The sequence below is a fragment of the Larimichthys crocea genome, chromosome X (assembly GCF_000972845.2).
Source record: "Larimichthys crocea isolate SSNF chromosome X, L_crocea_2.0, whole genome shotgun sequence".
NCBI classification, from domain to species: Eukaryota; Metazoa; Chordata; class Actinopteri; family Sciaenidae; genus Larimichthys; species Larimichthys crocea.
The window spans coordinates 745099-764333 of NC_040020.1; the positions used below are offsets into that span (position 1 = coordinate 745099).

At 49.1% G+C, this 19235-nt stretch overlaps 1 protein-coding gene across 6 annotated transcripts in view; it reads left to right on the plus strand.

The window, feature by feature from the left end:
- Nucleotides 1-350: 350 nt before the first annotated feature.
- Nucleotides 351-19235, plus strand: part of grip1 (glutamate receptor interacting protein 1) — a 44743-nt gene continuing 25858 nt past the window's right edge. For 4 of the 6 annotated variants that reach the window (XM_027282492.1, XM_027282494.1, XM_027282495.1 and 1 more), the window contains exon 1: nucleotides 13233-13790. In XM_027282492.1, coding sequence (XP_027138293.1) covers nucleotides 13655-13790 — 136 coding nt within the window. In that variant the 5' untranslated portion in view covers nucleotides 13233-13654. Of the gene's footprint in view, nucleotides 778-13232; nucleotides 13791-19235 lie in introns of those variants that run through there. The other 2 variants (XM_027282497.1, XM_027282493.1) reach the window with 2 other exon arrangements.

The window sequence follows — 19235 nt, forward strand, 5'->3', positions numbered from 1 at the left end:
ATCGGGTATGCTGTCTGGTGCTGTACCCTGAATTCAACATGAGAAGCAGTAGCCGAGCTCCAGATTAAATTTAATCTTGTATTTGTGTTGTGATTCTCTTCTCAGTCTCAGTGTCATTGTTTTGAACACTTCGAAGTGATTCATCCGTCTTTGTCTCATCGGAGGTGGGGAGTTATATTGATCCCAGAAGATGTCTCTCTGGAGGCGGCTCGTGTCTCTCTCTCTCTCTGCTGTGGATGAATGAATGAAGGCGGGAGGCGCGTGCACAAAAATCACTGCTAAAAAAAACAACATTTATTTAAAATAAAACACCTGTCAGGAAGGAGAAAAGAAGCGGGAAATTTGGGGTGATGAAGCTCGCGGGGTTCGGGCTCCTTCACGGTCATCACGTCACCCTCTCTCTCTCTCTCTCTCGCGCGCTCCTCCAGAGACCACAACGAGGCTCGAGGGGTAGAGTTACCGAGGGGGAGGGGGTCGAGAGACATAGACAAAGAGAAGAAAAGGAGAGAGAGAGAGAGAGAGAGAGAGAGAGAGAGAGAGAGAGAGAGAGAGAGGGGCAGGCTCGTGCGGGGGGAGGTGGATCCCTGTGCGGAGCAGCGGCTCGAGCTAAGAGCTAACTAGCCATGTTGCTGTCGCCGCCGCTGCTGCTCCTCCCGCTGCTGCTGGTGGTGTGTGTCTGCTAGCGGGCCGCCCTGGACTCCCTATCCGCCCTGAGGTGCATCATGCCCGGCTGGAAGAAAAACATCCCGGCCTGTCTCCAACCGGACCAGGAGGGAGGTAAGACTGGACCGATCCGCACAGGTTCACACACAACGACCGGCGAGTGTGTCCCCGTGACTGTGTGTGTGTGTGTGTGTGTTACAGTACGTACCTGTGTGTGTGTGTGTGAGCGCGTGTACTAATTATCGCGCGTGCAATCTCAGCGTGGTTTGGCGCCGCCGGTAGAGCTCGCGCAGACGGTGACTGTCTTCAAATCAGTGAAAGTTGGAAACTGATACCGTGTGTGTGTGTGTGTGTGTGTGTGTGTGTGTGTGTGTGTGTGTCAATCTGACGCAACGGGTGAGGTTACAGTGACGTTACGGTGATTTCACGTTATAACGTGTTTATCAATAAAAAAAAAGAACCGGTCACCGGTTACCGGTTCATCACCGAGCACCGGCGTTAAGTTAGCACGGCCGCTAACGGAGCTAACCAACGGTTATAACGGCTGGTCAGCCGTTGGTCTGCCCTTGTATGTGTGTGTAACGACCACCTTCACAGCACCGGTGTTACGGTGAAATGTGTGACCGCTCCGGTTGGTTCTCACTAAATATTGACAGGCTCGGTGTTAATGGTTTACCCGGTACAGACCCGGCCGGTGTTACCGGGTAACACCTGTCTAATGATACTACACAGCCCTGTAGTGCTGTAGTATGTTAATGTGTGTACTGTAGTACCTCACTGTGTGTATTAGTACTGAGTACAGGATGTGAAATAAACCCTGTGTTCTGATTGGTCGATTAATATATATAATATAATATATATTGGGTTGATCATGACAGTATAAAGAGTGGATCGTATCCGTGACGCCTCTTCTCCGTCATCCGTGGAGCTGGATGACGCCGCGTTGCTCAAACGAGTCACTCACCTGTCATCAAAGCATCCAGCGCTCCTAATCTATCATAACTTTAGCCTTAAATAATGAACAGGTGAGTTGTATATAAAATTCACCTCAGTACAGTTGTCATGAACGGGGAAATTAGCTACAGAGACCAAAACTGTTTTTTGTACCAGGCTGTAAACATGTTTATTTCTGCTGTGAAGTTGGACATTTGGACATGGGGACTTATGGAGACTGACTCACTTCTGGAGCCAGCCTCAGGTGGACGTAAGAGGAACTGCAGGTCACAGACGTGGAGGCTGATGCTTGGGTTTGATTCGAAGGCGCCGCCTTCAGCTGTGGTGAAGTGTGGTCGGTGTTTATCACTATTTTCTGAATAATTAATCAGTTAATCGATGAAACAGTTGTTAGATGTATAAATAATTAAAACAATCATCGCACATTCCTGCACAAAACTACGGAAGCCCTCAGAGGTCATGTGCATTCATACATTTTTAAATTTCGTTTGTTTTCCAGCGTCGTCGTCTCGAGAAAATGAGATAACGACGTAAATAATTCGAGATCTTGGAAAAACTAATGACATAAAAACACAAAAACAGGAAATATCTATAAAAGTATGACTGCTTAGGGCTTCCATACAAAACTGTACAGCGTGTTTTATTTTAAAAAATATATAGTATGTGTATTTATATCATCTAGTATTTTGTATTTATCTTCCCTAGACCTTCTTGTTTACTTCATAGTACGTTACAGTCGGATATCGTTTTGTTTTGGTGTAACAGAATACAGTCGACCAGCTCCCGTTAGTTTCTCACGTAACACTCGATTTTCACGTTTGAGGCTTTTACATGACGGATCACATTTCCAGCTGCTGTCATCACAAACAGATGAAAGCTGGCAGGTCGTGCGACACCTACCACTGCTGAAATTCAGACGTCTGTGAGATAAATGTGAATAACGGACACGTCACCGCTCACCTAAACTGTACGGGGATCAGTTATTCTCCTTTTACACGCGGTGTCAGATTCAACAAGACATTTTTAGCTCACATTTACAAACTACAAACCGTACACGACCAGGACGCGCTCTGCTGCTGCCTCCTTCAAACTCGTACGTACTTCACGTGGTTGTAATTTATCTTAGATATGATTTTATGGAACATTTCCAACATTGACTTTTAACCCAGATTGACAAACGCTTCGTCGTCCTCCTGAGATTAAAAATGTCAGAATGAACCTTTTTAATTTGTGTCGGACTGAAACCTTCAGATATTTCATCTTTAAAACAAAATAACAGAATGATGCCGGACAGAAACTCAAATGTCGTGCCGGTGTTAAAGACAACGAAGCGTTCGATAACGTCGATGTTTGCAGCACGTGGTTTTGAAGGTCGACACACCGTAACGGAGGTCTTTGATCGTCGTCTCGCTGGCTTTAGCGTCTCATCGGTCGGATATATCGCGACGTAGCCGAGCTGTCGCTGAACGTCACGGCGGATACATGTTCGAAGTTTCTGATTGATAAACGTTGGGGCAGCTAACGTTACGGCACCGCTTGGTCCTGTGGAAACGACCCAACAGATCTACGCAACATCGTCACGGAGGACGGGCGCAGTCTCAGTTCGAGTGGACTTACCGGAGACGACGATGGGAACATTTTACCGTCTTCTCTTCTTGGCGCCAACCTTTGTCTGTCTAAATACAAACATATAAAACACATTCATTAACTTACGTCTGTATGCTGTGATATTCACTCAGCTTCCTCTGCCGCCATTTTCACTAACGCCGTTAGTTACGTGGCCAAAATGGCGACCTGGCGGTCCTCGCCGTGCGCTGACTTTAACCGGGCTGAAAATAACACGTGAAGGAATGAGCTGAGACACGCGTGTGAGGATGAGCCTGGCTAAAACATGACTCATGATGAAAGGATGACGGATGATAACACGAGCGGACAGAGCGGCGAGGCCGGTGCAGACGGGAGGATGTGAAACGTTTTCTGATCCGAGGCCCGTTATAAAAATATAAGAGTGTTGATTTAGTGTCGTAAACCTGTCGGACAGATGTTATTTTAATCCTCAGGTGTGCAGCTTCCAGACAAATATCAGTATATTAAAATGTTAAATAATAAGAAGCACTCGGAGAAACAGCAGAGAGTAAAAATAGACACCAGGTGAATAATAGATGGACGGACCATCAGAGACACGCTGTCCTACAGCACTGTAGTAACATGTATCAGGTGTGTCTGTTCTGGGTCTCAGTGGGCTCGCATTAAATCTTAACACGAGTTAAATGAAAAGATTTCACCTGCTCGCCTCCCCGAGGGGGAAGAGTTCAACACCAAGTAATTACCTGTCTGTTAATTAGTCATATTTCCTCCGAGCGGCTCGTTTGATGTCCTCTGTGTTCAGTCGTCTTCATGCTATTTTAGGGTTTGTCTTTTCTCGGTCAGCCCTGCAGCTGAACCGCCTCAGCCCGGGATGCCAGGAGCCGAACCCGGCATGAGAACCAGCTCGGCAGGCTGCTGTAGCCGCCGTTAGGCTCATGGTAGTCGCTGTTAGCTTTTCTCTCCAGAACGACCTGATCTCAAACTCCGGGCTACAAAACGTTTCCCTTCAGAAACCCGCTGAGAGACACAGCAGACCGCTGGCAGGACCTGACGGCCCGCTGAGGTTCACGACCCGGCATCTCTTACCTGGCGGGTCCAGAAGGGAGCAGCACCTGTCTGCCTTCAGGCCACGGCGAAGCCCTGAGCCGCGTCCAGACCTCCGCTGTCTGCTGCTCGACAGGAGTGTCCTTCTCACCGAGCGCACCACCTTCATCCACCTGACGGCTGCAGCCTGTTACCTGAGGAGGGAGGCCAAGGGTCGCTCCTATTGGACGAGCTGTCAGTGCTGCTGTGAACCGGACGAGCGGTCCGTCAGCCTGTCCGTCAAAACGTTACGTTAACGGGACGACAGAGACCAAAGTCAGCTGTGACATCATCGACAGACTGACGTGTGCCTCATAAAGAAGACTGTGTGTGTGTGTGTGTGTGTGTGTGTGTGTGTGTGTGTGTTTCAGTTTGTGTGCGTGTGCGTGTGTGTGTGTGTTCAGCTTAATGTATTATCCCTATCGTCTCTGACACGTTTTACCAAGAGACTCTGTCGATGTCGCTCTCTCACCGTGACTGTGTGGAACAAACTGCTGACTGAGTGTGTGTGTGTGTGTGTGTGTGTGTGTGTGTGTGTGTTTGTGTGTGTGTGTAAACACTGTACCACACAGTAACACTCTTGCGGTGTTGCTAACACGGATACATGAACACAGTGTAGAAATACTCAGTAGTATCTGATTATTTAAAATATAATCACGTCGCGGAGGAGCTACCACCTGCATGTAGTTAACGTAGCTTAGCACAAAGACTGTAAGCGGAGGGAAACGGTTAGCCTGCCTCTGAAACAAAAAAGGACGCGTCGTGCAGGATTAGGAGCCGTATGTGTGTGTGTGTGATCAGTTAATCTCAAACATAATCCTCAACAGATGAAGAGGTTTGATCTGCTCCAACATAACGTCCGTTAAATATGATCCAGTTTCACCAGAATCAGTGAAATAGTTGCTGCTGTGTGACTTAGTGCCGTAAAGCGTTACGTACTTCTCCCGACCCGGAGCCCAAATGAACGAACGACAGAGACACCGTTCACCTGATCACAGGTCAGTGTGGATCAACAGGAGAATTTACTTTGACTCATCAACAGGAAACAGATCCGCTTTAACTGTCCTTCATCACACACACACACACACACACACTCAGCCTTGGGCAGCGTCCAGGTGGACCGCCAAGCTGCTGGCATCACACACACACACTCATTTTCTACTTGGATAAACCCAGCATGGACACAAACACTTATTAATACACTTCTGTCACACACACACACACACACACACACACACACACACACACACACACACTCAGTGAGTGTTTGTTTGTACCAGCTGCATCCTCGAGATTACTCCAAACTGAGACGTCCACAGGCGGAGAGAGAGAGAGAGAGACTCTTTAAGTCCACGTTAAACCGTTTGTCCACGCTCGTCAGTCAACGTGAACGTGACGTGATTATTCACAGCGAGACGCTCAGTGAGCTTCAGACCGAAACTATCGGCCGGTTAAAGGGACGAGTCAAACCCAAGCGTCAACCTCAGTGTCTGTGAAGACAAGTTCCTCTAACGTCCACCTGAGGCTGGCTCCAGAAGTGAGTCAGTGTCCATAAGTCCCCATGTCCAAATGTCCAACTTCACAGCAGAAATAAACATGTTTACAGCCTGGTACAAAAAACAGTTTTAATTTCCCCGTCACAGAGACTACGTCCAGGTTTTAGACAGTCTGTGGGGACGTCACGGAGACTACGTCCAGTTTTAGACAGTCTGCGGACGTCTCAGGGACTACGTCCAGGTTTTAGACAGTCTGCGGGGACGTCACGGAGACTACGTCCAGGTTTTAGACAGTCTGCAGGGACGTCACGAGACTCCGTCCAGGTTTTAGACCAGTCTGTGGGACGTCACAGAGACTACTCCATTTTACAGTCTGGGGGATGTCCCGGAGACATACGTCCAGGTTTTAGACAGTCTGCGGGACGTCCACGGAGACTACGTCCAGGTTTTAGACAGCCTGCGGGACGTCACGGAGCACGTCCCGTTAGGACAGTCTGCTGGGCGGACGTCACAGAGACTACGTTCCAGGTTTTAACAGTCTGCGGGACGTCCAGGTTTTAGACAGTCGCGGGGGACGTTCACGGAGTATACGTCCAGGTTTTAGACAGTCTGCGGGGACGTCACGGAGACTACGTCCAGGTTTTAGACTGTCTCTTGTTGTCCAGCTGTTTGTCCTCTCTATCTCTGAGCCTTCAGGGAATCAATGGAAGTCAGTGCAGTGTGTGTGTGTGTGTGTGTGTGTGTGTGTGTGTGTGTGTGTCCATTAGGAATGAAGGTCAGTCACTCAGCAGTCCATTAAGACGGCACATTCACTCCTCTGTCTCTCTCTCTTTTGTTCAGTTTGTTTCTAGGTCTCACTCTCTCCGTCTGTCTCACTCTCCCTCAGGCTTCATCAATCACTGTCTGTCTGTCTGTCTGTCTGTCTGTCTGTCTGTCCAGCCCCACTGGAATTCTGGGTAGTTCTTAGCAGCGTGTGACTTGTAGTTTTTTCTGAATGCAGATGATGTTTGAAGGCTGCAGCTCACCTGAGCGACCAGCAGGGGGAGTGAGAGGATAAACTGTGTGTGTGTGTGTGTGTGTGTGTGTGTGTGTGTGTGTGCAGCGTGGAGAATCAGATTATATACACACACTCAAACACACACACACACACTGACGAGGCGTCCAATCATGTTGCAGAGCTGCAGAGGCTTGATATGCAAATGAAGCCTCTCTCTCTCTCTGTGTGTCAGTGAATGTGACTCGCCCATCCAGGTGACGTGAAGCCCTCAGTGCGGTCTGACAGGTGCTAAGCTACCTTCAGCACGCCGGTGACATCGTGAGTCATCGGTCGAAGGTTCTGCCCTGAGACACTGAGACACTGAGACACTGAGACACTGAGACACTGAGACATGATGTTTGAACTCTGGAGTTCTTTTAATCGTCGATTGATGTCATGTGACCTCAGACGTGAACGAGAGTCCAAACACGTCGAGTTCACGTCACAGAAACTCTGGAAACATTTGAACATTTCATCTCAGACTGAGAAATCCATGATCAGAATCGTTAGTGATGATGAAGTGTAATATTTATATTACTGTGAATATGTAATCGTGTCATTTGAATGAATGGACTCACGGCAGCTCTGCATGAAGAACTAACAGATTTAATGTCAGGATATAAATCTGTGAATACATCAAACTGCAGCGTGTACGCATGGAGGAACAAACCGGACCTCCTTCAGAACCCTGACACAGACTGAAGGAGGAACAAACCGGACCTCCTTCAGAACCCTGACACAGACTGAAGTCAGCTGATCTGCAGCAGAACTTTTTCAAACTGTAACTTTGAAAATGAGCAAACATGAATCCATCGATGATCTAAAAACTGATCGATTAATCGCTGCAGCTGTACGGATTAAAGATGAATTAATAATCTGACTTTTCATGTATGAAGACGCCTAACAATCATGATCCGTTAACCTGTCGATCACTTTCTTCATTAACTGACCCAGATCTCGACACAGACAGAAAAATATTGAAACATCTGAGTTTAAAGACTCTGATCATTAGAATCCGTCGTCTCGGTAACAGTCGATCCATTTGGTCGTCGCAGACAGACGGGATCCGAACACGTGAACGCCCGACGGCTCGTGTTCACAGCAAAGACTTCTGGGACACGAGTCGACATCAGCGTCGCCGCGGTTACGCTGTAAAAATGTTTGTGAGCTCGTCACCTGTTCAAACAGTCAGCTGACCGAGGCTGTTTGACTTCCTGCAGTAAACCGAGTGTGTGTGTGTGTGTGTGTGTGTGTGTGTGTGTGTGTGTGTGTGTTCAGAGGTGAGGTTAAACATGTCGCAGCACACACAGGAAACACACACACACACACACACACATGTCGCAGCACACACAGGAAACACACACACACACACACACACACACTCAGTAAATGGCTCTGACCTCTGACCAGCAGTGATTGACAGCTCGTCTGCAGGGTGTACAGTGACAGACAGGAAGCTGTGTGTGTGTGTGTGTGTGTGTGTGTGTGTGTGTGTGACCTCTGACCCCTGTCATGTCCTGACAGCTCTCTATCCCACGGTGCATTGCTGCCTGACAGACGGGAAAACGCTGACGGAAAAATCACACACACACACACACACACACACACACACACACACACACACACACACACACAGGTGTGTAAGGTCAGACGTGACGTGGGCGCGTGTTTAGATCTCTGACTTCCTGTCACACGTTCCCGTAGATCAGCTGTGTGAACGTCATGTTTGAGTTCAGATGAACTCGTAACGGAACCAAAGCTTCAGTCTGAACCAGAACTCAGCGTCTGGACCTGCAGAGGTCTGTCTGTCTGTCTGTCTGTCTGTCTGTCTGTCTGCCTGTCTGTCTGTCTGTCTGTCTGTCTGTCTGTCTGTTTGTTTGTTGGCTGTTCAACACATGACCCGGTTCTGAGCTTCACGCTGTCTTTGATGCTGTTTGGGATGAAACGCGGTAACCTGGTTAATCATCTCATTCTAATATTCTGGTCACAGTCTGCTTTCCCCAGACGCTCCGTTTATCTTTTCCTCAGCCAACAAGCCCACGAGGGAGCATCGCGACGGGCTGCCAGCCGAGCGTCGCCTGGGCAGAGGAAGAGGGAAATGTAGAGCGTGCACAGAGATCCAACCAACCCTTTAAAATATCCACTGTGTAACTATGTCTACAGCTGTACTCGAGTATTTACTCTGATTACATTACTTCTGATCAAAAAACAGCAGCTGATATCACTGACTAGTCCAACAGCAGTCAGCCCAGCTCGGCGTCTGTCTTTCAGCCTTTTATTTCTGCTCTGAGCTCACAGTCCGGCTAACGTCAGCTAACAGCAGCTACAGTATGCAGATGACACGCCGCTCTATCCGTCGCTGCTCTTCACGCCACGACACCAACATCAACACTGGAGCGATCCGTCCGAGCGGACTCCTCCTTTGTCCGGTCGTTGGCACCGAGTCTGTTAATTGAACGTCGTTATGAGGCACCGCATGGGGCTAACCGGGCCTCGTTAACAGCTCTCATGTGATCCATCTGGACCCAGAGTGCTGTGCCAGGCCTTCACCAACCTGTGCGGGGTCCACATGGACGTGTTGGATTACACCCTGCGAGGGATGGGCGATATGGACAAAAAAATGTATACAGATAATTTCTGGTATTTATCACGGTAACACTAATTCAGCCTAATCTATAAAGACTATAAATCTATCACCAAAATAATAATAAAGGCTCAGGGAGCTGGTGGTGGGCGTGTCTATACCTGCTGAATGTAACCGCTGTGAAACAATCAGGAAATAACTTTTCATTTCTGTGATTAATAACAGCTTTATCAAGGTTATTGTTCTCTCTCTCTTTCTAAAATCATCGGACACAAATCTGATTAAACTTCTTCGTGTCATTATATTTTTTGTGGCGTAAACTGCGAGTCGGACTCAGATTTAGAAGCTGGTTCATGAAGTAAACAAAGTGAGAACACACACAGGTAGATGATCAGAGTTTAGTCTGTGAATCCACCTGGACGGTCTCAGCTTCACGTTTCACATTTCAGGCTGTCTGTGGAGGTTTGACCGAGTGTCTGATTGGCGGCCGGAGTGTGAGGAAAGAGCTCCTCGCTGTGAGGAAAGAGCTCCTTGTTGTGAGGAAAGAGCTCCTCGTTGTGAGGAAAGAGCTCCTCGCTGCCTCGCTGTTGAGGAAAGAGCTCCTCGCTGTGAGGAAAGAGCTCCTCACTGTTGAGGAAAGGGCTCCTCGCTGTGATGAAAGAGCTCCTCGCTGTTGAGGAAAGAGCTCCTCACTGTTGAGGAAAGAGCTTCTCGCTGTGAGGAAAGAGCTCCTCGTTGTGAGGAAAGAGCTCCTTGCTGTTGAGGAAAGGGCTCCTCTCTGTGAGGAAAGGGCTCCTTGCTGTGAGGAAAGAGCTCCTAGTTGTGAGGAAAGAGCTCCTCTCTGTGAGGAAAGAGCTCACTGTGAGGAAAGAGCTCCTCTCTGTGAGGAAAGAGCTCCTCTCTGTGAGGAAAGGGCTCCTCACTGTGAGGAAAGAGCTCCTTGCTGTTGAGGAAAGAGCTCCTCGCTGTGAGGAAAGAGCTCCTCGTTGTGAGGAAAGAGCTCCTCGCTGCCTCGCTGTTAAGGAAAGAGCTCCTCGCTGTGAGGAAAGAGCTCCTCACTGTTGAGGAAAGAGCTCCTCGTTGTGAGGAAACAGCTCCTCGCTGTTGAGGAAAGGGCTCCTCTCTGTGAGGAAAGGGCTCCTCGCTGTGAGGAAAGAGCTCCTAGTTGTGAGGAAAGAGCTCCTCTCTGTGAGGAAAGAGCTCCTCGCTGTGAGGAAAGAGCTCCTCTCTGTTGAGGAAAGAGCTCCTCTCTGTTGAGGAAAGAGCTCCTCTGTGTGAGGAAAGAGCTCCTCGTTGTGAGGAAAGAGCTCCTAGTTGTGAGGAAAGAGCTCCTCGCTGTGAGGAAAGAGCTCCTTGCTGCTGAGCTTATCTGCTCTGCCTTCCGCTATGTTTGTCAGTATGCGTGTTGGGCTGCGAGTGTGTCGCATACATACGTCATCAATGGGAATTTATCGTTTTTATCGTGGGATGACATATTCTTACCGTGGGGAATGTTTTAGACGATATATCGTAAACAACGATATATCGCACATCCCTACACCCTGCTGTCTTATTGTCTTTATTCATCAACTTCATGTTATGACCTGGCTCTGGCAGTAGCCTCATGTAGGCTACTGACAGTTGTTGTAGTTAGTTGTAGTCTAGTTGTAGTTCGAGTCCTCGCTTTAGTGAAGAAGTAGAAACATGGAAATATTCTCTTAAAAACTTTAATAATTTAAAGGTGCAGTGTGTCAGATTTGGGCCCTTTATTTTAATCTGTTAAAATCCTACAAATATGACACGAGCAGCCTCGAGTGGACGTAAATGTTTTTGAATACTTTAATTAATTATAAATTGTGACGATGAGAAAATCTAACGAGCATCCACAAACTCCAGCAGAGTGAGACGTCGTGTCTGATCTCTGATCGGTGACTCTCTGCGGTGTCGCGTTCTCCCACTTAAATTTTCATTCATATCACATCAATAATTCATCGTCTGAACCAGAACCAGAACTAGAACCTGGTGTTTGGGTTACCAGTGCCAGTCAGTCAGTCAGATACATATTTAATCAACAGTGCACGTCCTCGCTGCTGTAAAGGATCTGTATCAGCACATACTCAGTATTAAAGGATCAGGATCCGGGCCATCCCTGGTTCTGGTTCTGTGCCAAAGCAGATACAGATCTGACAGTCATCTACAGCCGGGCTTCAGAACTTCAGAACTTTATTCAAACAGAATATCTGCTGCTTTTCCCTCTGATGGAAGAAGAAGCTCGAGCGGATCGAAGGATGCTGCAGCGGTCAGCACCGGGCCGGGCCGGGCCGGGCTTATCTCAGCACATCACATCACTGAGTCAGACTGCAGGGCGTCGATAACACAAGCTACTGTCCACGTAAAACTTTAACCCTCGACTGACCGAGCGGCTGCACGGGCAGGCGGAGGTGAAGGAGGAGGGTGGAGCAGGCGTCAGGGAGGAGGAGCAGGCGTCAGGGAGGAGGAGCAGGCGTCAGGGAGGTGGAGCAGACGTTAGGGTGGAGGAGCAGGCGTCAGGGAGGAGCAGGCGTCAGGGAGGAGGAGCAGACGTTAGGGTGGAGCAGACGTCAGGGAGGTGGAGCAGGCGTCAGGGTGGAGGAGCAAATGTTAGGGTGGAGGAGCAAATGTTAGGGTGGAGGAGCAGGCGTCAGGGAGGAGGAGGAGAAGACGTTAGGGAGGAGGTGGAGCAGACGTCAGGGAGGTGGAGCAGACGTCAGGGAGGAGGTGGAGCAGACGTCAGGGAGGTGGAGCAGGTGTCAGGGAGGAGGAGGAGCAGACGTCAGGGAGGTGGAGCAGGTGTCAGGGAGGAGGTGGAGCAGACGTCAGGGAGGTGGAGCAGGTGTCAGGGAGGAGGAGCAGACGTCAGGGAAGAGGAGCAGACGTCAGGGAGGAGGAGCAGACGTCAGGGAGGAGCAGGCGTCAGGGAGGTGGAGCAGACGTTAGGGTGGAGGAGCAGGCGTCAGGGTGGAGCAGACGTCAGGGAGGAGGAGCAGACGTCAGGGTGGAGGAGCAGGCGTCAGGGAGGAGGAGCAGGCGTCAGGGTCAAGCAGATGTCAGGGAAGAGGAGCAGACATCAGGGAGGAGGAGGAGCAGACGTCAGGGTGGAGGAGCAGACGTCAGAGTCAAGCAGACGTCAGGGAGGAGGAGCAGGCGTCAGGGAGGAGGAGCAGGCGTCAGGGAGGAGGAGCAGACGTCAGGGAGGAGCAGGCGTCAGGGAGGTGAAGCAGGCGTCAGGGTGGAGCCTCCTCCGTCCTCACACCTGTGCGTCGCTGCAGCAGTTAAAGTTTGTTTGAGGCTTTAATTTGAAAAACCTGGAGTGATGATGTGTTTCCTGTTCCTCCTTCTGCTCCTCCTCCTCCTCCAGGTCACTCTTCTCCTCCTCTCCTCTCATCCTCCTTTCCTCACCTCCTTTCCTCTCCTCTCATCCTCCTCTCCTCACCTCCTCCTCTCCTCACCTCCTTTCCTCTCCTCTCATCCTCCTCTCCTCACCTCCCAGTGTTCAATTACAGACTACTCTGTGGAATTCTCACACACACACACACACACACACACACACACACACACACACACACACTCCCCTCCCCCTCACTGCAATGAAGTGTGTGAAGAGGAGGAGGAGACGAGGATGGTAGGAGAGGAGAAACAGAAAATATGGATAGAGGAGAGAAGGAAGCAGCAGAACAAAGGAAGTGAGGAAAGAGGAGGCAAGGAGCCGATGAAGGAAACAAAGCTCCGTGCTGACTCTTCAAGTGCACACACACACACACACACACACACACACACACACATTCACACACAATGGAGCGCTGAGATGGAGGTGTGTGTGTGTGTGTGTGTGTGTGTGTGTGTGCTGCGAGCCCTGTGATTGGCTGAGCCCGGCTAGATGCACCAACAGTGGAAAGAAGCCGGAGCAGAGAGGAGGAGGCTGCAGAGAGCCGAGCATACAAAGAGCATGTGAGCCACTGTGTGTGTGTGTGTGTGTGTGTGTTACAGGCAAGCTTAATGTGTGTGTGACATCCAGAGGTGTGTGTGTGTGTGTGCAGGAGGCGAGCGAGCGAGGCAGCGAGGAGGAAACCTGATCTCTCTCTCTCTCTCTCTCTCTGTGGAATAACGCTTTCCGTTAGTGCTCGCTGTTATTAGCCTCGCTGTAAGCTTCTAGCTCGGCCCGGCCTGGCTCGGCTCAGCCCAGCCCGGCCCGGACCCAGTGGTGTTGTGGTGCTGGAGGTGCTGGTGCTGGTGATGGAGCGGTTCCTGGCCCTGCTGCGCCTGCTGGGCAGGAGGAGGCGAGGGAGGAGGTACCGGGCGGATGACGATTACCAGGAAGGCTACGAAGACGTTTACTACTACACCAGCAAGTACAACACACACCTACTGAGTGAGTGAGTCCCAGAGAGTGTGTGTGAGTGTGTGTGTGTGTGTGTGTGTGAGAGAGAGAGAGGCTTTGTTTTATTGTTACTGCGAGCGAGCGAGGAGCTTATCAACAGATTATAGCATCTGAAGTAGCCCTGAGTGTGTGTGTGTGTGTGTGTGTGTGTGTGTGTGTGTGTGTGTGTGTGTAAGGTCTTGTATTATAGATGAAGGTCGTTAGCGAGGCGCTGCTCGGTTACAACACACACACACACACACACACACACACATGCAGGTATCCAGGTGACGGGGGGCCAGGTGGTTTGTGGGTAATAACAAGGGAGGAAGTGTTGACTGTGGAATGTTGACAATGTGGGACACACACACACACACACACACACACACACACACACACACACTTCAGTCCTTTAGTTCTTGTCTTCTCTCAAGGTCTACTTACACTCCGGAGCTTTCAGTCTTCATCAGCTGACTTTAACCGGGGACACACACACACACACACACACACACACACACACACACACACACAGTCTGTGTTCATCGAGTCCTCGTTTATTTCATCAGAGAAACTTTCAGAATCAGCCCTGACTTCATGTTCCTGCACAGAACTGATCCAGGTTCTGATTCTGAATCCGGGTCGACGTTTTTCCGTTTGAAGCTTTTCTTAGAATCCTCGTCGCGTGTTGCGGAGGCGCTCTTTGTTTCAGGTGAGGCGTGGCAGGTCGCCCTGATCTGGATCACAGCTCATCTTTAATATTAATTCAACTTTGTAATTAAACGTGACGAAGCCGGCAGCAAACGTGTGATTTAATGAAAAAACCTGTGAAGAAAACAAGAAAGACTGAAGGAAATATTCCTTTTGAAAGTTTCTCTTTCTCTGCTTCGGTTTCCTCCAAACGCTGCCGCTCGGAGTCCGCGTTTGTTTCCGTGCGAGAACGCAGGAACGGTCGGCGTGGTCATTTTATTTTGGCGGTCGGCTTCCTGCAGAGCTCAGCTGATCTCTGACCAGTGTGTGTCTGTGTGTGTGTGTGTGTGTGTGTGTGTGTGTGTGTGTGTGTGATTGTACACGGACTCTGAACCTCATCGGAGGAGGTTAAAGGTTCACCTGTGCGATGAGGCGGACAGGTTTGCTGGTCCAGGCTCGGTTCTGGTCTGGTTTACATCGTAGTGCTGCTTGTTGTCATCGTTTTGATCGTCGTGACTCTTTCTCTTCATTTTAAGGGAACGTGTTTTAAAGTCCGGATGTTTGTCGACTCCAAACAGGAATAAAAATGAAGCCTGAGTAACCGGCCTCTTAATGTTTAACGTGATTCATGACACAGACACAGAATACAGTGAAACACTTTACAAACTTTCACAGGTTCTTCAAGTTTGAAGGCGAGATCTTGTTGAGAAAAGAGTTTTCCAGTGGTTGTGGGGACATTTAGTTTAGTTGATGCAGCCCTCCACCCGGCCGTTAGTCGCCCTCTCAGATGTTTCCACAGTGATCGCTGGGAGCTGTAGTTAACATCCCCCCTCGACATGTCGGCTCTTGTACCTTCGACATGTTTGTGCTCATTGGTGGTGGTCTGTCTTTAAACAGGACTCCACTTCTTCACTGAGGAAACAGCACAAAATTACAGCGTCCACATCGGGTGATTTATTTTTACTCCACACAAACATGATCTGCTTCATCTACTGAGCCTTAAAAACTCAAGAACGTTCAAACTGGACCCAACGTTTCATCTCTTATTGAAGGGGCTTCTTCAGTTCTCACCACAGACCTGGACATAGTCTCTGTGACGTCCCCGCAGACTGTCTAAAACCTGGACGTAGTCTCCGAGACGTCCCCGCAGACCGTCAAAAAACCTGGACATAGTCTCCGAGACGTCCCCGCAGACTGTCTAAAACCTGGACGTTGTCTCCGTCTTGTCCCCACAGACTGTCTAAAACCTGGACGTAGTCTCCGTGACGTCCTCGCAGACTGTCTAAAACCTGGACGTAGTCTCCGTGACGTCCTCGCAGACTGTCTAAAACCTGGACGTAGTCTCCGTGACGTCCTCGCAGACTGTAAACACTGAACATATGAAACATTTTGATTATATATTTTATTTAAGTTGGTATTTGTTGTATAATCACAATATAACAATCGAGGTGTTACAGTCAATATTGGCACTTCAGTGACCCGTGTTGTCCCAATATTGACCGTAAAGCACGCCCTGTGTGTGTTACCCTGTGTGTGTTACCCTGTGTGTGTTACCCTGTGTGTGTTACCCTGTGTGTGGTACCCTGTCGCGTGTGGTTTCCGACACGTTCCTGACCGCTTGTCTTCCTCTCGTTAGCTAAAATAAGACTCGGTAATGTTTCAGTTTTTGTGGCTGAACTCTGGTTCACAGCTCCGTCTGTGTCGCCCCCGGAGAAATCTCCAACAGGACTTGAACTCACCATCCGCTCAACAGTTTTACGCTGATTAAAGTGTTTGTGAACGCTCCCCAGCTGCGAGCGGATGATAACACATTCACTTTGGTTTCCGTCCTCGTCGTCTCAGATTGACTGCAGCTCGCTCAACGTTCGCTCGCTTTGCTGCGAGGAAAAGTCTCGAAAATATTTTGATTGTTGAACCTTCGTTTGTGTCAGTGATTGAACAGTGTGTGTGTGTGTGTTTTCATTAACGAGTGTGTGTGTCAGAGCTGCCAAGAGTTATTTCTCGCCGCTCCGAGCTAGCTAGTGGCGAGTGTGTGTGTGTTTATCATAGCGCGTGATTCTATATGAAGGCAAGTTAAGGCTGGTTGACTGGCTAACACACACACACACACACACACACACACACACACACACACACTTGGCTGGTCGTCCGTGGTGGGTTGAATCGCTCTTTAATCTCAGGTTTAGATTTATTTTAAAATCATTGTTGCCGCCTACATTACCCACAATGCCTCATGGCAGATGTGTCCTGTTACATTCCCTTTACCTTGATATCACACCTGAGTTTTTAGCTATCATCAGCCATCATTAGAACACCTGGAAACTCCTGGAAACTCCTCAGGATTCATCCTGACAGGTTGCTTTTAGAGGTCAGCTGATCAGACAGGTAGGAAACAAAGCAACAGGTGAGGTGATGTCCTCTGAACCTCACAGAGCCGCTTCCTGCGTCAGCTCTGACCTTCTGTACTCGCTGCGGCGCTCGCACAGTTTTCTGGTGCAGCCTCATTCCAGCTGCTCTCACCTTAACGCCGTCCTCCAGGTGAAGAGGTTCACTAAGGGAGTCGTGTTTACGTCAGCGCGTTCGAAATATCCCGTCAAAGCTTTTAACGGGAAATAAAAGCAGCGAACATTGAAGTCATGTGACTGATCAGCTGTTTCCTCTGTGGCTTCACACCGCTCTCATGTAAAACCTGACTGCCTACATTACCCACAATGCCCCCTGACAGTTTAGTCTCATGCTATATTTGTTCATATATATATCTGTTTGTTCTTCAGACCTGAATGACGAAAAGAGGAGGACTGTAGGACGCATGAATGTGGGTCAGAACCTTTCCCACCACCGATGCTAACTCTGTCACAAACTCTTCAGCTCTGTAAAAACAGTTTCAGTGCCGAGCTTCTTCATTCCAACACTGAAGCTCTCTGATTGCACACCCTCGCTTCACTGCTTCCACGTTCTGTTTGAGCTTCAAGCCTCCAGCTTTAGTTTTCATTCGGGAGACACAGCCCGTCTGCTCACAGCAGAGAGGACGGACGTCTCTGAACCGTCTTTAACAGTTACTCTGTTACACCTTTACTCCATTACATTACTAATTAGCAGACTGTCTAAAACCTGGACGTAGTCTCCGTGACGTCCCCGCAGACTGTCTAAAACCTGGACGTAGTCTCCGTGACGTCCCCGCAGTCTGTCTAAAACCTGGACGTAGTCTCCGAGACGTCATTAAACAGGTTAAAGGTGTGACTCTGAGGCGTCTGGCCCCGCCTCCATCAGTGATGTCACTCTATAAGCCGCTCTCTGATCTCATTACAACATTACGACGCATACATTTGCATATGAACGATGTGAAGCGATGTTGACTGTTAAACGGACTTCAGCGCTCCTCGTCTTGTGTTGTTGTTGTGCGCAGCTCGATGACACAGAAAAATCTGCTAATTAACGCTTTAAATAAGACTTCATTTGCATAACCGGTCCTGTGTTCAACACGGCGCAGATCAAAGAGCAGGACCGGCTCTGAATTAGCGTTTTGTTTGTGGTTTTTACTGAACTAAATATGTTAATAGGGGAACAACATCTTGATTTTCGGCTCCTCTTGGCTGCTGTGAACTGAACACCTACCTGATTCTGAACAGTCACCATGTGTGAATGTGTCAGACTCTGCTGCTGTCGACTGGAGGCGGCGTGCTTCTTCTTCTTCCTGTTCAGAGAGGACGAAAGTAGAGCACGAGTTCACCTTAATTAACGCGTAGGCGTCTCGGGATTCCGAGCACTTTCCCCTCATTATTTGGATATGTTTAATTAGTTCTCCTAAATTAAAGAATAACTGCTTCCCTTTTTTTTCCGCACTAATTCCTCCTAAACCAAAGAATTGGACCTGAAGTGCCGCGGAGAGGTCGACTAATGGACCCAGAACCAGTCGTTAGCTTCTGGCTCTGCAAACACTGATTTTCTTAAAGCGACATCACGTTTAAATCAGTTAAATTGTTTGTTGTGATTTGTTGCCTCTGAGTTTAATCCCAGCTGTAACTCGAGTATTTGTACGTGACGTCCCCGCAGACTGTCTAAAACCTGGACGTAGTCCTCCGTGACGTCCCCGGCCCCCGCAGACTGTCTAAAACCTGGACGGTAGTCTCCGTGGACGTCCCCGCAGACCTGTCTAAAACCTGGACGTAGTCTCACGTTGACGTCCCCGCAGACTGTCTAAAACCTGAGGTAGCTCCGTGACGTCCCCGCAGACTGTCTAAAACCTGGACGTAGTCCGAGACGTCATTAAAAGGTAAAGTTAGGGTGACCTGGGGCGTCTGGCCCCGCCTCCATCAGTGATGTCACTCTATAAGCCACTCTCTGAATCCATTACAACATTACGCTACATTTGCATATGACGATGGTGAAGCGATGTTGACTGTTAAACAGACTTCAGCGCTCATCGACTTCAGCGCTCAACAACTGGTGTTGTTGTTGTGCGCAGCTCGATGACACAGAAAATCTGCTAATTAAACGCTTTAAATAGACTTCATTTGCATAACCGGTCCTGTGTTCAACACGGCGCAGATCAAAGAGCAGGAACCGGCTCTGAATTAAGCGTTTTGTTTGTGGTTTTTAACTGAACTAAAATATGTTAATAGGGGAACAACATCTTGATTTTCGGTCCTCTTGCTGCTGTGAATGAACACCTACCTGATTCTGAACAGTCACCATGTGTGAATGTTGTCAGACTCTGGCTGCTGTCGACTGGAGGCGGCGTGCTCTTCTTCTTCCTGTTTGAGAGGACGA